The 13,361-nt window shown below is 34.4% G+C and overlaps 4 protein-coding genes and 1 long non-coding RNA gene across 6 annotated transcripts; 1 reads left to right on the top strand and 4 right to left on the bottom strand.

The window, feature by feature from the left end:
• Window position 1: 1 nt before the first annotated feature.
• On the bottom strand, window positions 2–2,101 carry LOC139102634 (uncharacterized). The gene is made up of 2 exons (XM_070656690.1): window positions 1,734–2,101; window positions 2–1,601 (listed from the first exon to the last, which is right to left on the bottom strand). The coding sequence occupies exons 1-2, from the start codon at window positions 2,097–2,099 to the stop codon at window positions 1,332–1,334; spliced, it is 636 nt and encodes a 211-aa protein (XP_070512791.1). The 5' UTR covers window positions 2,100–2,101; the 3' UTR covers window positions 2–1,331.
• A 1,222-nt stretch (window positions 2,102–3,323) lies between these two features.
• Window positions 3,324–5,182, bottom strand: LOC139102733 (odorant receptor 13a-like). The gene is made up of 6 exons (XM_070656857.1): window positions 4,922–5,182; window positions 4,472–4,826; window positions 4,153–4,383; window positions 3,970–4,083; window positions 3,606–3,761; window positions 3,324–3,452 (listed from the first exon to the last, which is right to left on the bottom strand). Exons 1-6 carry the CDS (start codon window positions 5,173–5,175, stop codon window positions 3,402–3,404), a joined length of 1,161 nt encoding a protein of 386 aa, XP_070512958.1. The 5' UTR covers window positions 5,176–5,182; the 3' UTR covers window positions 3,324–3,401.
• Window positions 5,183–5,230: 48 nt separating this feature from the next.
• LOC139102727 (odorant receptor 13a-like) lies at window positions 5,231–8,275 on the bottom strand. The gene is made up of 5 exons (XM_070656844.1): window positions 7,841–8,275; window positions 7,288–7,648; window positions 6,576–7,001; window positions 6,337–6,492; window positions 5,231–6,206 (listed from the first exon to the last, which is right to left on the bottom strand). The coding sequence occupies exons 1-5, from the start codon at window positions 8,095–8,097 to the stop codon at window positions 6,156–6,158; spliced, it is 1,251 nt and encodes a 416-aa protein (XP_070512945.1). The 5' UTR covers window positions 8,098–8,275; the 3' UTR covers window positions 5,231–6,155.
• LOC139102780 (uncharacterized) lies at window positions 7,850–13,355 on the top strand. 2 transcript variants are annotated; one of them, XR_011545771.1, is made up of 5 exons: window positions 7,850–7,941; window positions 8,138–8,261; window positions 8,584–8,789; window positions 9,241–9,490; window positions 12,947–13,355. It is a non-coding gene; the product is annotated as an uncharacterized lncRNA (long non-coding RNA). The 2 variants fall into 2 exon arrangements; XR_011545770.1 differs by lacking the exons at window positions 7,850–7,941; window positions 8,138–8,261 and adding an exon at window positions 8,282–8,475.
• On the bottom strand, window positions 9,497–12,937 carry LOC139102745 (odorant receptor 82a-like). Its single transcript, XM_070656867.1, has 6 exons — window positions 11,710–12,937; window positions 11,227–11,566; window positions 10,832–11,062; window positions 10,648–10,764; window positions 10,225–10,380; window positions 9,497–10,146 (listed from the first exon to the last, which is right to left on the bottom strand). Exons 1-6 carry the CDS (start codon window positions 12,243–12,245, stop codon window positions 10,096–10,098), a joined length of 1,431 nt encoding a protein of 476 aa, XP_070512968.1. The 5' UTR covers window positions 12,246–12,937; the 3' UTR covers window positions 9,497–10,095.
• Window positions 13,356–13,361: the final 6 nt, after the last annotated feature.

Genomic DNA, 13,361 nt, shown 5'->3' with positions numbered 1-13,361 from the left:
TTTCTCGAAACGTAAAAAAAAAAATAAAATAAAATAAAATACTCAACGTTCGTACATTTGTTCGATACTGCAGTTAAAAAAGAAATGGGGAGCAACGATCATTTCTCCTCGGTGTCCGTGCACGATTCATCCCCACTCGTGAATATGAATCAATCGCTATTATACGTACGTACTGACAGGACAACTCGAAACAAAACTCATCACTTGATAATGCTATAATTCCGTGAACGCGACCGTGCACTTCGACCGGGAAATAACGGTAACGTATAACTTATAGGTAACAGAAAAAAGTATCTTGCATCGCACGTCAGTTTCTTTTTTTTTTTGGTATTTTATGTCATTACAATCATATGGACAAAAAAATTGAGTGTCTTACGTTGAATGTCTACTTTTTCTACTAATTTTAAAGATTATTAGACATACAAAGAACAAGAATTACACATTAAATATTCTAAGCAAATGGAACTAAATTGCGATCGTGCAGTTCAACTTTTGGTTTGAGAGAAATAAAATGAGAGGAAAACAACGCGACTGACTGAAGACGAATAATTTTTAATTTAAAAAAAAAAAAAATCAATAATTAAAGTTCTGATAACCACGCGTTATTAACTGTTAATAAATAAAGAATTTTAATTTACTAATAATTTAAATTTCTTGTTATTATCAATATATTTCAACTTATTAATTCATATTAATTACAATATTATTTTAGAAAATGTGATGTACCATGCTTCTTTTCGCGTCAATACATTGCGTTCAGGACAGACACGTATGATGCTGATGCCTTCATAATCTAAAAAATATGAATAAAAAATAAAAGATTAATTCTAACATTCGATAAAACAAAATCATAAAGAACATATACTTCAGTAGATCCTAAAATCAAGTTTACGAATAAAATAAATTTGTCTTTAATTAATAATTAATCCACAAGAGATGTAGAAAGTTACACTCGTGAAAGTCTCGAATGACATATCCATCATTTTTCCTGCCGTAATCACCAGTCGTCTCTGAGATCTCATTATTATGAATATTATGACTTTACTTTGACGCACCGGCATGTTGTACCACGAAGTTTCGTATATTGCATTGGCAATTAATTTACTCTAAAAGCAAACGAAGTGAATTGCGACGTTTTCTCCGTAATTATATTTATTCTTAAATATTTATTTAAATACTTACTTTGAGGCTGAGATGTTCTCCGGCGAAGCACATGACAAAGGAATCTGCCATTATGACGACATAAGCGAGAACGGATTTCACTAACACGAAAACACCGGTATCGTTATGAATGGACTAGTTTGATAAATAAATAAAGAGAGAAATAAATGCTATATGCGATAGCACCGTGCGCGAATTGCATTACTCACAATTATAATGATAAATCCTATACAACAAATAACTAACGTGTTCCATATAACTTGCATTAGCGCGATGAAAGAGAAGAGCTTCTCGATGTTCTCTGAAAACGAGATGATTCTTTTATGCCTCTTGATCTGCGTTTCCAACGTAATTGAGGTGGACTCGCGATAAAGAACAGTCTCAGAGATATTCTTAAATTCATGACACATTATATCGATTTGTCCGCTAATATGTGCCACCTAAAATATTTAAATTTTCAGAAACGCTTATTATTTTGTATGAATAATTATCGTTAAAAAAAATAACATTTTAAATATTAAAAAAAAGCACGAGTACGCAATTAAAATGCAGACGTGACATGTGACAGTTACCAAAGTAAGAATTAGTCCGTTTAGAATGCTAATTATACTGACGTGTAGCATTACATGTATAAATAAGGTTGCTACAAGAATTTCGAACAACGGCGATTGCTGAGTGTCAAAAGGAAACTGTACTCTTATCGGAAGCTGGCGCAAAGTATTATTGTAATCCGCCGATTGGATTATAGAGCGAATTGCGTAGTCACCCAAGAAGTAAAATACTCCCACAATCGTATTAAAAGTGAATATAACGTTAGAAATAAAATGCGATATATTCGCTTTAATTGTCATCATGTAAGAATGCTCGGCAATATTAGCGCTCACGAGCCAATCGTTATCCATGTCGGCCAAAATTTTATGAAAAACACTGCAATACATTATTTTTATTTATTAAACATTTCAGGTAGAAGACTTTATTTTTGCATTTTCTTTTTAACAATATTAAAATTCAAACTAAAGTTTAAATAATGATGTTAAATCAATTTTAAGTTAAATAAACTAATGTTTAAAAAAAACCTAGGAGAAAATAATTAATTATATGTAATTAAAATGACTTACTTACGATGCATCCACAAGCCGAATATTTTGAAAAGCGTTAAGCTGTAATCGAAAGTCACAGCCAGGCCATCAATGAGATTTGAGAGCTCACTGATCTTTAAGTGCTCCATAATGTACACGTACTGGAAGTACTGTACGATCAGCATGCTGAGGATGAAGCTGTATAAATGAACAGCCGAATACGAGACATCTGGCCAAATTCCGAGAAATCGAAGGCCAATTTTCAGCACCGGGCTGACAGTTTTTGCAATTATCATTTGCCAATAGCGTTTAAAACGTAAAGAGGGAGAGTTTTTGCACGACTGTTCCAACGACTGAAAAGTTCTCCCCAGTTGAGAAGGAAATGAGGGGATGTCATCTATTTTTTTTCAAATGCACCCCCACACGGTGCATCTCTCCTACTCAAATGGATACGAATCAATTGTTATTACACGCATTATAACGGCATACTATGAAATAATAATTGAAGAAAGAACTTATTATTCTATTATACTGCAATTTCGCGAACGATCCCTTGATGTGTACTTCGACCGGAAAATAACGAAGATAATATACAGCTGAAAGAAAAAAAAAATGATATTACCGCGTGACTGTCTTTTTTTACAAAGTTCTCTCTTTGTTGACGCGGTTATGTCGACTAGAAAAAAAAAGCAGATTCACCATATTTCCTATCAATTGCAAAAATGCTTAACAGAGAAAAAGAGAATTGTAGTAATTATCTATTTAATATTCCGAGCTAATGTAACTGAATTGCGTTCGTATATTTCAACGTCTAGTCTGCACAACTGGCTGCAATCGATTTGTACGGTAGGAAATAATTTCCTCTAGCAATGAAGGAAGTACTATGATACAAAACTTGTGGAATAAATTTCGAAGATATAACACTTTTGAGTTTAAGAATTTAAAAAAATATTACTAACAACGACAATGCACTAGAGAGAAGTTATGCAAATGTTTTATCAAATTTGATTTTAATTTATCGAATTACTTAACTATTAATATATAACGTTCATTAATTCATCAATAAATTAAATTGCCTTTATTGTCGATACATATAATTTAACTTTATTGATTTATATTAGTTATAACATTAATTTATCATATATAATGCTTTTTTTCGTATTAATATATAGCATTTAAAACGGATATATATGACGCCGATGCCTTCATCATCTAGAAAAGTTAAAATTTAGAAAATTAACTTGTTATTAGTTGTTAATAAAAAAGTTTACACTTATGTCACATCAAACTTCAACTTATATAATTTTATATAAAAAAAAATTATCCTTAAATAATTAAATGCCCTAAAAAAACTTTGGAAATTACACTTGTAAAAGTTTCAAACGACATATCCATCATTTTTCCTGCCGTAATCGTCAATTGTTTCTGAGATCTCATTATTATAAATATTATAATTTTATTCTGACCCAATGGCATATCGTACCACATCGTCTCGTATATCGCATTGCCAATTAATTTACTCTAAAAATTGAAAGTATTTTATTACGACTATTAATACAGGTAACAGAAGTGCAACAAATTTCTTTCTAAAATTAATTATAACATTTTTAATACATTTTTTTTTAAAGTAAATTACATTAAAAAAAATTATTACATTATACTTATCATATTAATATATTTAATTATTACTAAAACACTGTGTGTGAGTATTATTGTTCTGAATAATTACCTTCAAACTGAGATACTCTCCAGCAAAGCAAATAACGAAAGCTTCAATCATCACAACGAAATAGGCACAAATCGTTCTCACTAATATGAAAATCCCCGTTTGGTTATGAATAGACTAATTCAATAAATTAATTAGAAAATTAATTAACTGTGATATCTATTATCTCATTATTACAGTACTTACAATTATGAAAATCAATCCTAGGCAGCAAATAACTAACGTATTCCAAACGACCTGCATCAACGCGACAAAAGAGAAAAGCGATTCGATATTCTTTGAGAACGAAATAATTTTATTATGCCTCTCGATTAACGCTCCAAATAAATGTACGGCAGATTCATTCAAAAGAACACTTTTTGAAACGTTCTTAAATTCGTAACATATTATATCAATTTTTCCGCTTACGTGAAGCACCTAAAATATACTTAAACTTTTACAAAAATCATTATTATGTCGTGTAACATTCTTTTTTTTTTACAGCAATTGTACGAGTATAAATTACCAAAGTTAAAATTAATCCGTTCAAAATAGCGATGGCGCATGAATGCATTATAACATGTAATATTAATGTAACAACGAGAATTTCAAATATCGGTGACTCCTGAGTCTCAAAAGGGAACTGTATCTTTATGGGAAATTGTCGAAACGTGTCGTTGTAGCTCAAAGTAAAAAACACGGAACGAATTACATAGTCGCCTAAAAGATAAAGTATCGCGACAATCGCGTTTAAACTCAACAAAGCATTGGAAACAAGATGCGATATGTTCGCTTTGATCGTCATCATACACAAATGGTGATCGGCATTGATGCACTCGCGCCAATCGTTATCCATGTCAATCAGTATTTTATAAAAAACTCTAAAAAAAAAAACTATTTTAATCTGTCATTCTTATCTTTTCGAAAGGCAGTTTATGAAGTTACGGTTGGGCTGCTTCACACTTTGACATCTTACCGGCGATGTACCCACAGACTGGTCATTTTTAACATCGTCAAACTATAATCTAGAGTCACAATCAAACAGTCAACGAGATTCGACAGCTCGCTAAGCTTCAGGTGGTCGAATATGTACAAAAATTGGAAGTACAGTGAGACTAGCATGCTCAGCATGAAACCCAACCAATGAACGATGGAATGCCTGTTTGGCCACATTCCAAGGAACTGGAGGCCAGCTTTCAGCGCTGGGCTGACACTGGACGGAATTATCATCCGCGAATAATATATTAAAAACGTAGGAAAATAAAAATTAGTTTCGGCACATTTGTTCCGTACTTCAGGTTCGAGAAAAATGAGGGTGCGTTCATTTCTCGAGGTTCGTTCTCCGCGCGGCGCATCCCCCACTCGGGTAAATACGGATCAATCGCTATTACATGTCCTACAGTGTAACGATAAGCCGAGACGGTGCTCATTATTTTAATAAACTATAATTTCATAAACAGTCTTACAATGCGCGTATACTCTGGCCGTGAAGGAGAATATTACGCAGCTAAAGTAAAAGAAAAATGAGAAAAGCTGCTCGATAATTTCTTTTTTTATTCGGTCTTTCTTCCTTGACGATGCGAACATTATAGAGACAAGAAAGCAAAGTTCGGACGTACGCTCCGTTTTGTACAATGACGATCATTAAACGCTAGTGATTATTGCAATTAGACATTAGATATTCGAGGCAGAAGGAAATAAATTGTGCTCATGCAATTATATTTCTGGCCTTTGAAGATGCATGACGAGGGGTGAACAGCAAAACTCTAACTGAGAACGTAATAACAAGTAATTTCCTTTACTAATTTAAAGCGTTATTAGGATCATTTTATTTGTTGAACAAAACTTTAAATAATATGGAATTAAAGGCATTATAAATATCTGGTTACAAATAAAACAAATAAAACAAACGCACAGTGTTTTAATAAAAAACTAGTTTGTCAAGTTGACGTAAAGCAAAATCCTGCGGCTGCATAAATGTTTTAAGATTTAATAATTATAATTTAAAATAATTGAAAATAATATAAAAAGATATTAATAATATACAAGGAATAAAGATCATTAGCACATACGTTAATTTGATATAAAATGCAATTTTAATTTGTATAATTTCTTATAACTTTATTAACAATAACAACTTTATTATCTATTTACCTCAGTTTATATTAATTATATACAATTTTAAATGATTACGCGTAACTTTGTCAATTTCAATACATTGCATACAAAACAGACACGTATGACGCTGACGCTTTCATAATCTAGAAAAAAGAAAACATAAAAACATCAAATATTAATTTAGATCCATAAATTATATTCATACTTAAAAGACACATGTTGCAATAAATTAAGATTTAACTAATGTTCCGATAAAAAATTTCAAAAAATTACAGTCATAAAAGTTTCGAATGACAAATCCATCATTTTTCCTGCCGTGATTGCAAGTCGTTTCTGCGATCTCATTATTATAAATATTATATATTTGCTGCGATCTGACGGCATGTCATACCACAATGTTTCGTACGTTGCTCTGGCAATTAGTGCGCCCTGAAAAATTACACAAATATCGCAAAGTTACTGCAGAAAAAAAATCGCAATATAAAAATTTACGATTAAGTTTAAATACTTACTTTCAAACTGAGATATTCCCCGGCGAAGCAAATGATAAAGGCTTCCGTTGTTATGGCAAGATAAGCAAAAACGGTTTTTACTAACATGAAAACACCAGTTTCATTATAAACAGACTGGCTCGATAAAGAACAGAAATCGAAATGAATAAAATACAGAACGCAACAATCGTATTGTACATTTAATATGTTACTTACAATTATTAGGACGAATCCGAGGCAGCAAATAAGTAAGGTGTTCCAAACGACTTGCATCAGTCCGATAAAGGAGAAAAGTTGTTCGATATTTTCGGAAAACGAAATGACTTTGTTATGCCTTTCGACCAACATTCTAAATGAAGACACGGGAAAGTAACGAAGAAGAGTATCTTTGGAGAAACTTTTCAACTCGTGGCATATTATGTCAATTTGTCCGCCTACATGGAGCACCTATAATGTACTTAAATTTTTTTTCAAATATTATGTATAAAAAAAAAACCTCTGTTATTAAAAATATTTTTTACATAATTTTTAAAACTGTAAAATTTTTAGTATGAAAATATAACAAGTTCATATACAATATATGTATATAGCGTACTGTGTTACGTGCAACAAAAATTCGGCAAACTGTATACCGTAAAATGTTCACGTAAAAATTTTTATTTTTATAAATTTGTGCACACCACTAGTTATATAAAAAATGATAGATGCAAAATGATAAATACACATGAGTTACCAAAGTGAAGATTAATCCATTTAGAGTTGCGATTGTCCATACTTGTAACATCGCGTGTACAAATATTATTACAACGATAATCTCAAATATCGGCGACTGCGTGCATTGCATTTCAAATGGTAATTGTATCTTTATGGGAAATTGCCGTAAAGTGTCGTTGTAATGACCGGATAGAAATATGAAATGAATTATGTAATCGCCTGAGAGGTAAAGCGCTGCGACGATCGTATTAAAGATCAACAAGCTATTAGAAAAAAGATGCGATATATTAGCTTTGATTCTCATTATATGCAAATGCTGATCGATATTAGCGCACTCGAACCAATCCTTGTCCATATTGGTCAATATACGATTGAAAATTCTGCAATATATCGGTCCTCAATAATTACTTTGTTCAATCTTTACAGATATAAAGAATATTTTTCTTCTTACATCTCGCTGTTTAAAATTATAGACTTAGCTGACGGATATGAATTTATTTCCAGATAGAGAAACCGAGAAGCAATCTTACGCCTCGAACACGGATTTATCAAGCTGGAATACGTTATCTTACCGCCGATGCATCCACAGACTGCCCAATTTAAGAAACGACAGGCTGTAATCGAAGGTGGCGATCAAGCTGTCGACCAAATTCGACAGCTCGCTAATCTTCAGGTGATTAAACACGTATAAATACTGGAAATATTGCACAATCAACAGACTCGACATGAAACTGAACCAATAAACGGTGGAATACCGAACACCCGGCCAAATGCCGAAAAATCGAAGGCCAATGGTCAGCGCTGAGCTGACAGTGCTTGTGACTGTCATTTGTTAACAATTTGAAAAATTTTGCAAAAATAATAATTAGTTTCAGCGCATTTGATCGGTACACAAGATAAAACGGAAATGAGGGTGCATTGTCTACCTCTACGAGTGCATCCCCACGAGTTGCATCCCCCACTCGGGTGAGCACGGATCAATCACTATTACATGTACGTCTCACGGTACGATAATTTGAGAGAGAGAGAAAGAGAGAGAAAACTCATTATTCGCATGAACGTTTTAACATTTCATTAATGGTCTATGTCGGAAAGACACAATGTGTACTTTGACCATAATGTAACAAAGACATCGAGATAAAATAACAGAAAATTAAAAAAATAGCTCGCTGCAAGTCAGCTGTTTCTCTTGCAACCTTGCCTCTTGGTAATATAATTTTATCGGAAAAATCAAGTACTTTTATTATACAGTCTAATTTCTGGTTTTTCCAAAGAAGTAAAATTCAGGGAGAATAACGGAACATTATTTTTCCAGGTGTGATTGTTAAACGTTTCTGAGATCCGACAATTGTCGACGATAAAAATTCGACGTTCGCTAATGGAGAACTCGTATCAAAATGCCTCGTGTGCAGAAATGGTAATGGACTCGCTCTGGAAAGGGAGGAAGGCCCGTTCAAAATGACGTGCCGAACGTGTAAGAACTAGACAGTATTACGTCCTCGTCGTTAAATAATAAAATCAGTAAGTACATTTTTTATACACGGCATTAGAAAAAAGTACTCACATTCGGAAACAGAGACACTGCGCTAATTTGAGTACTCAAGTGCACGCCAACAAAACAGAAAATAAAGGCTTTTAACGTAACAGCAGCGTGCGGAATGATAGATAGTATTATTAATCTGGATTTATCCTCCATTCCACTTAGAGACTCCGTAATGATGTGTTAGATTATGTTAATCAAGGGAGTAAGTCGCGGTACCTAGTACATGCTCGTGTTTTTAATTATTAGACCGGGATTATGCTCTACATGCAGTGCCTTAAGCACATAATCCTAGTGTCAAGGAAACGGGATAATGCATTATGAGAGAAACGACGTTACAGTACCTGTACAAGTATTTCGCGGATTTCTCTGTCAACAATCGTTTCGAATAAATCAAATAATTATATTACAAATTATTTTTTTAATTTTCAGGCAGTTTCAACCCAGTTCCACCAAAAATGTAACAAGCAAATATGCAAAATCGAAGCGACTCGATGGTTTTGAACTTTTGATCACGACCGATATTCAACAGAGAACTTCTGGGACTTGTTAACACAGCAGCTAGTTAATTTACATCGATATAATACTTGACCGAATCGCTCACGTTGTCTCCTCTGCTCAAATAAAATGGATCTTGACAACAAAGAGACAAACAACGTCGCGAGGGAAACAAGGGAACGAGGTCTTTAAACTTTTCCATTTGTATTTCCCTCTTCCTCACGCGTAATTAGCAATTTTGCAAAAAAAAGTAAAATTACCCCGTAAAAAAAATGTATAAAGTAGCGCTGGCTTCGATCAATTGCGATTACGTTTTTTGCGACACAATGATGGTCGCGAGATAATAAACTGAATTGCAATGACAGGCGATTACACATCTCTTTTCTTGCAATCAGAAACAAAAACTACACGCAGAAATCATTATCGTCAATGCAGAAGACTTAAGTGCGATAATACGTAAAAACTGATGGATAATTTTCTTTTAAAAATATAACAATATTTTTTTAATAAAGAGAGTAAAGAGAAAAAGACATATTACCGATAGCAAGATTAAATTATTAATCGTCACAAGAAGACGCAATATGGAGATATTTATTCTATTTTTATACAAATAACGTTCTAATATTATTATTAAAATATATATATATGTATATGTATATATATATATATATATGTTTATACAATCCATTTTTCTTACGTCTATCTAACAATTATTTGTCAAAACAGGTAGTTCATCACTGACGCAAGAGTTCATTAAAACTGTTGAGAGATGATACACCTTTTCCCGATTTAATACATAGCGTGCAGCACAGACATGTACGAAGCAGATGCTTTCATGACCTAAGAAAAATTTTGTGAGAGAGCGCAGAAAAATTTTAAGAACTTTATTTATCTATTATTCACTGCCAAATATCTTACGCTCATGAATCCTTCTAAAGTGAGATCGAAGACCTTCCCCGCGGTGATAGTTAGCCGCTTCTGCGATCTCACCATTATGAACAATAAAATCCGACTATCGGACGGCATCATATTGTACCAAAGTGACTCGTATACCGTGTCGCAAATCGATTTGCTCTGAAAAGCGCGACCGGAATCAAAACACATTAATAAGATAATCACTTTAATACCATTTATTACCAAACATGTTACGTGTCCCACCAATAATCATTAACAAACAACGAATAGAGTAATAGAATTTATTAGCAACGGCGTAATATTACGATGGCAATATATTCCTGGCGATAAATCGCGTTTTAATTAGCTGTTTATTACGCGTAGCTTTAAAAATAAAAATACGTCAATGTGAACGTTCAGAAGATAACGAAACGTTACACTGCTCACCTTAGAGCTTAAAAACTCCCCCGCGTAGCAAAATACGAAGACTTCTATCGTTTTCGCGATGTAAAGAAACATTGACTTCATTAAAATTGCCATTGAGGCTTTGCCGCTACTGATAGTCTGCGAGAAAATACAAATTGCTGATCAGAATGTCAGAAAACCAGAAGATTAGATTAACTTTACTTACTAGAATCATCATAAAGCCGGCGCAGCAGATGATTAGAGTGTTCCACAATAATTGCAACAACGAAATGACCGAGAAAAGATTTTCGATGTCGTCGGCTAACGCGATGATCTTCCGGTGTCTTTGAATGAGATTACTCAATACGGTTAAAGAGGTACCGAGTTCATCGACATCACCATGTACTTTCATTATGGCTTGTTTCATGATATCTACTTGGCCACCCACGTGAATTACCTGCCGTACAAAGCAGTTCACAATAAACAAATTTTTAAAAGTAAAATAAATTAACTAAAATATTCAACTACATCTACAAACGACGAGTTTTTCTGTTTCTAAAGTCATGAGATCGGAGACTTAAAGTCTCGAATAATTTTTAATTTAATTTATTGTACACTTACCAATGTAGCGAGCAACGCATTAATCATACCAACCACGGACGCCAGTGACAGCGTGTAAAAAATTTGCGTGGCAAGAACGCATTCAAACAGCGGCGATTCCAGGACCTCAAAAGAGAACTCCATTTTTATCGGAAACTCTCGGGAATTGTCAGCTTTATTCATCGTGCGAATCGCATAAGCACCAATCGATAAGAAAAAACCAGCTAGAATGTGGATGCCAATGAGCACAAAGGAATAACGACGCGATTGAGCCGCGACCGTCGTCAGGATGGAGTAAGACTCGCTGATAACGCGGTCGTTCCAGTCTCTATCCATTGCTGCCAGGATATTATAGAATATCCTGCAGAGAGTCCAAGCTTTTATCGAGAAACCTCACGCGTTAATCAGTTTTATCGCAAGCAAGAAAAAGCCCCAGGAAAAGTATAATAATTTTTAAGCGTCACTTCTTTCTTAAATGAGAAGATCGAAGCCATAAAGTCTTACCTCCGATTCCACCACAAGCAAAACAATTTAAAAAAGGCGAGCGTGTTCGCCAGGGCGAGGCCCAGGCAATCGGTTAAAATCGAAAGATTACTCATGTCAAAATGCACGATGACGTACAAATATTGATGATATTGTAATACGGCTATCATCGTCATGTACATAGACCAGTAGAGATTCGGGTAAGCCGAGTCCGGCCACATGCCGATGAAACGAAGACCGATTTCGACCGCACGGCTGATAGTGGTTGAACGTTTCATAGCTTTTTCAGAAACTACTAGTACCGTAAAAATAGACCGTCCGGTCACGTCAGCGCGTAAAAAAGTGCACGTCGGTTGTACGCTTCGCGTGATGACGACAAAAGTGTAATACTGAATAACCATAGCAGAGACGATGAACCGTGGGCTGTAACGATCAATTCTAATTGCACCGCGTCGCATTAATTCCTGGAATCTCGCGGGTATTAAAAGCGAAAACGACGACGGTGCCCGCTCCCCTTCCGAGGCAGTGAACAATTTAGTAGTTACATAATGATGCATAATTGGCTTAAAAATGAATATCTAACTTGACTAAATGTCCGTTTCAGCTATGTCCGATTAAAAAAAAAAAAATAAAAATAAAAAAACTGCGGAAACGTTCGCGTATATACGTAAACGGGAAGAGAAAAGCGAGGAGAATTTATACTAAATTATCTGTTATCTAAGAAGCGATCTTCTATCACTCTTTTTTTTCTTTGTCCTCTGTACCTGTGTATTCACTCGCGTTTCGATATGGTTTACTACGTGTTCTTTTACAACTGATGACGATTTCAGAACGGGAGAAAAACTGGATGGAAATGGAGAAACTGCCAGTTTGCGATGTAGAGTTTAATACTCGGATACTGCAACGCAAAAAGTAAAGGGTTTCTACGTAATACCGATGTAGAGAATGATGAGCTGCATTATTAATCCGGATTTATTCTCCGCGTTCACACTTAGAGACTACGTAATGATACGTTAGATTATGTTAATCAAGAGAGTGAGTCGCTAGATCTCGCGCGTGTTCGTGCTTTTAATTATTAGACCGGTATTATGCGCTACACGCGACGCCCTAAGAACATAATCTTAGTGTCAAGGAAACGAGAAAATGTACTATGAGAGAAATGACGTTATAGTTGTTAAGTGTTTCGTGAGATTATTCTGTCTACAGCTTGCTTAAATAAATCAAATATTGTATTAAAAATTATTTTATTATTTTTCAGATGAAAGAGAAAAATCAGTGTTCAAAAGCATCTAAAAAATGAATGAATAAGTTCGACATTAAGCAGCCTAACGCCGTCTACATTCCGATTTTTTACGTAGAAGCACGGATTTACATCTAAATATCACTTGACCGAATCGTCGCTTCTTTCGCTTAAGTGAAACAGATCTAAAATGCGAAAAACGAAGCTGCGTCGTGAGAAAAACACGTAAACGGGATCCTAAAACTCTCGTACTTTTCCCTACTCCCTTGTGCGCAGTTGGCGATTGTGCAAAAAGCAAAACTACCCCGTAGAAAAAAATATGAAGCGGCGTCAGCTTCGATCAATCGCAATTAACGGACGTATCTTGCGATACAATGACAGTCATGGAATAATGAACGTTGCAATGACAGGCGATTACACATCTTTTTTTCGC

The sequence above is a fragment of the Cardiocondyla obscurior genome, linkage group LG01 (genome assembly GCF_019399895.1).
Source record: "Cardiocondyla obscurior isolate alpha-2009 linkage group LG01, Cobs3.1, whole genome shotgun sequence".
NCBI lineage: Eukaryota > Metazoa > Arthropoda > Insecta > Hymenoptera > Formicidae > Cardiocondyla > Cardiocondyla obscurior.
The sequence above is the reverse complement of the archived record's forward strand: the minus strand, read 5'-3'. Positions and strand labels throughout refer to the sequence as shown.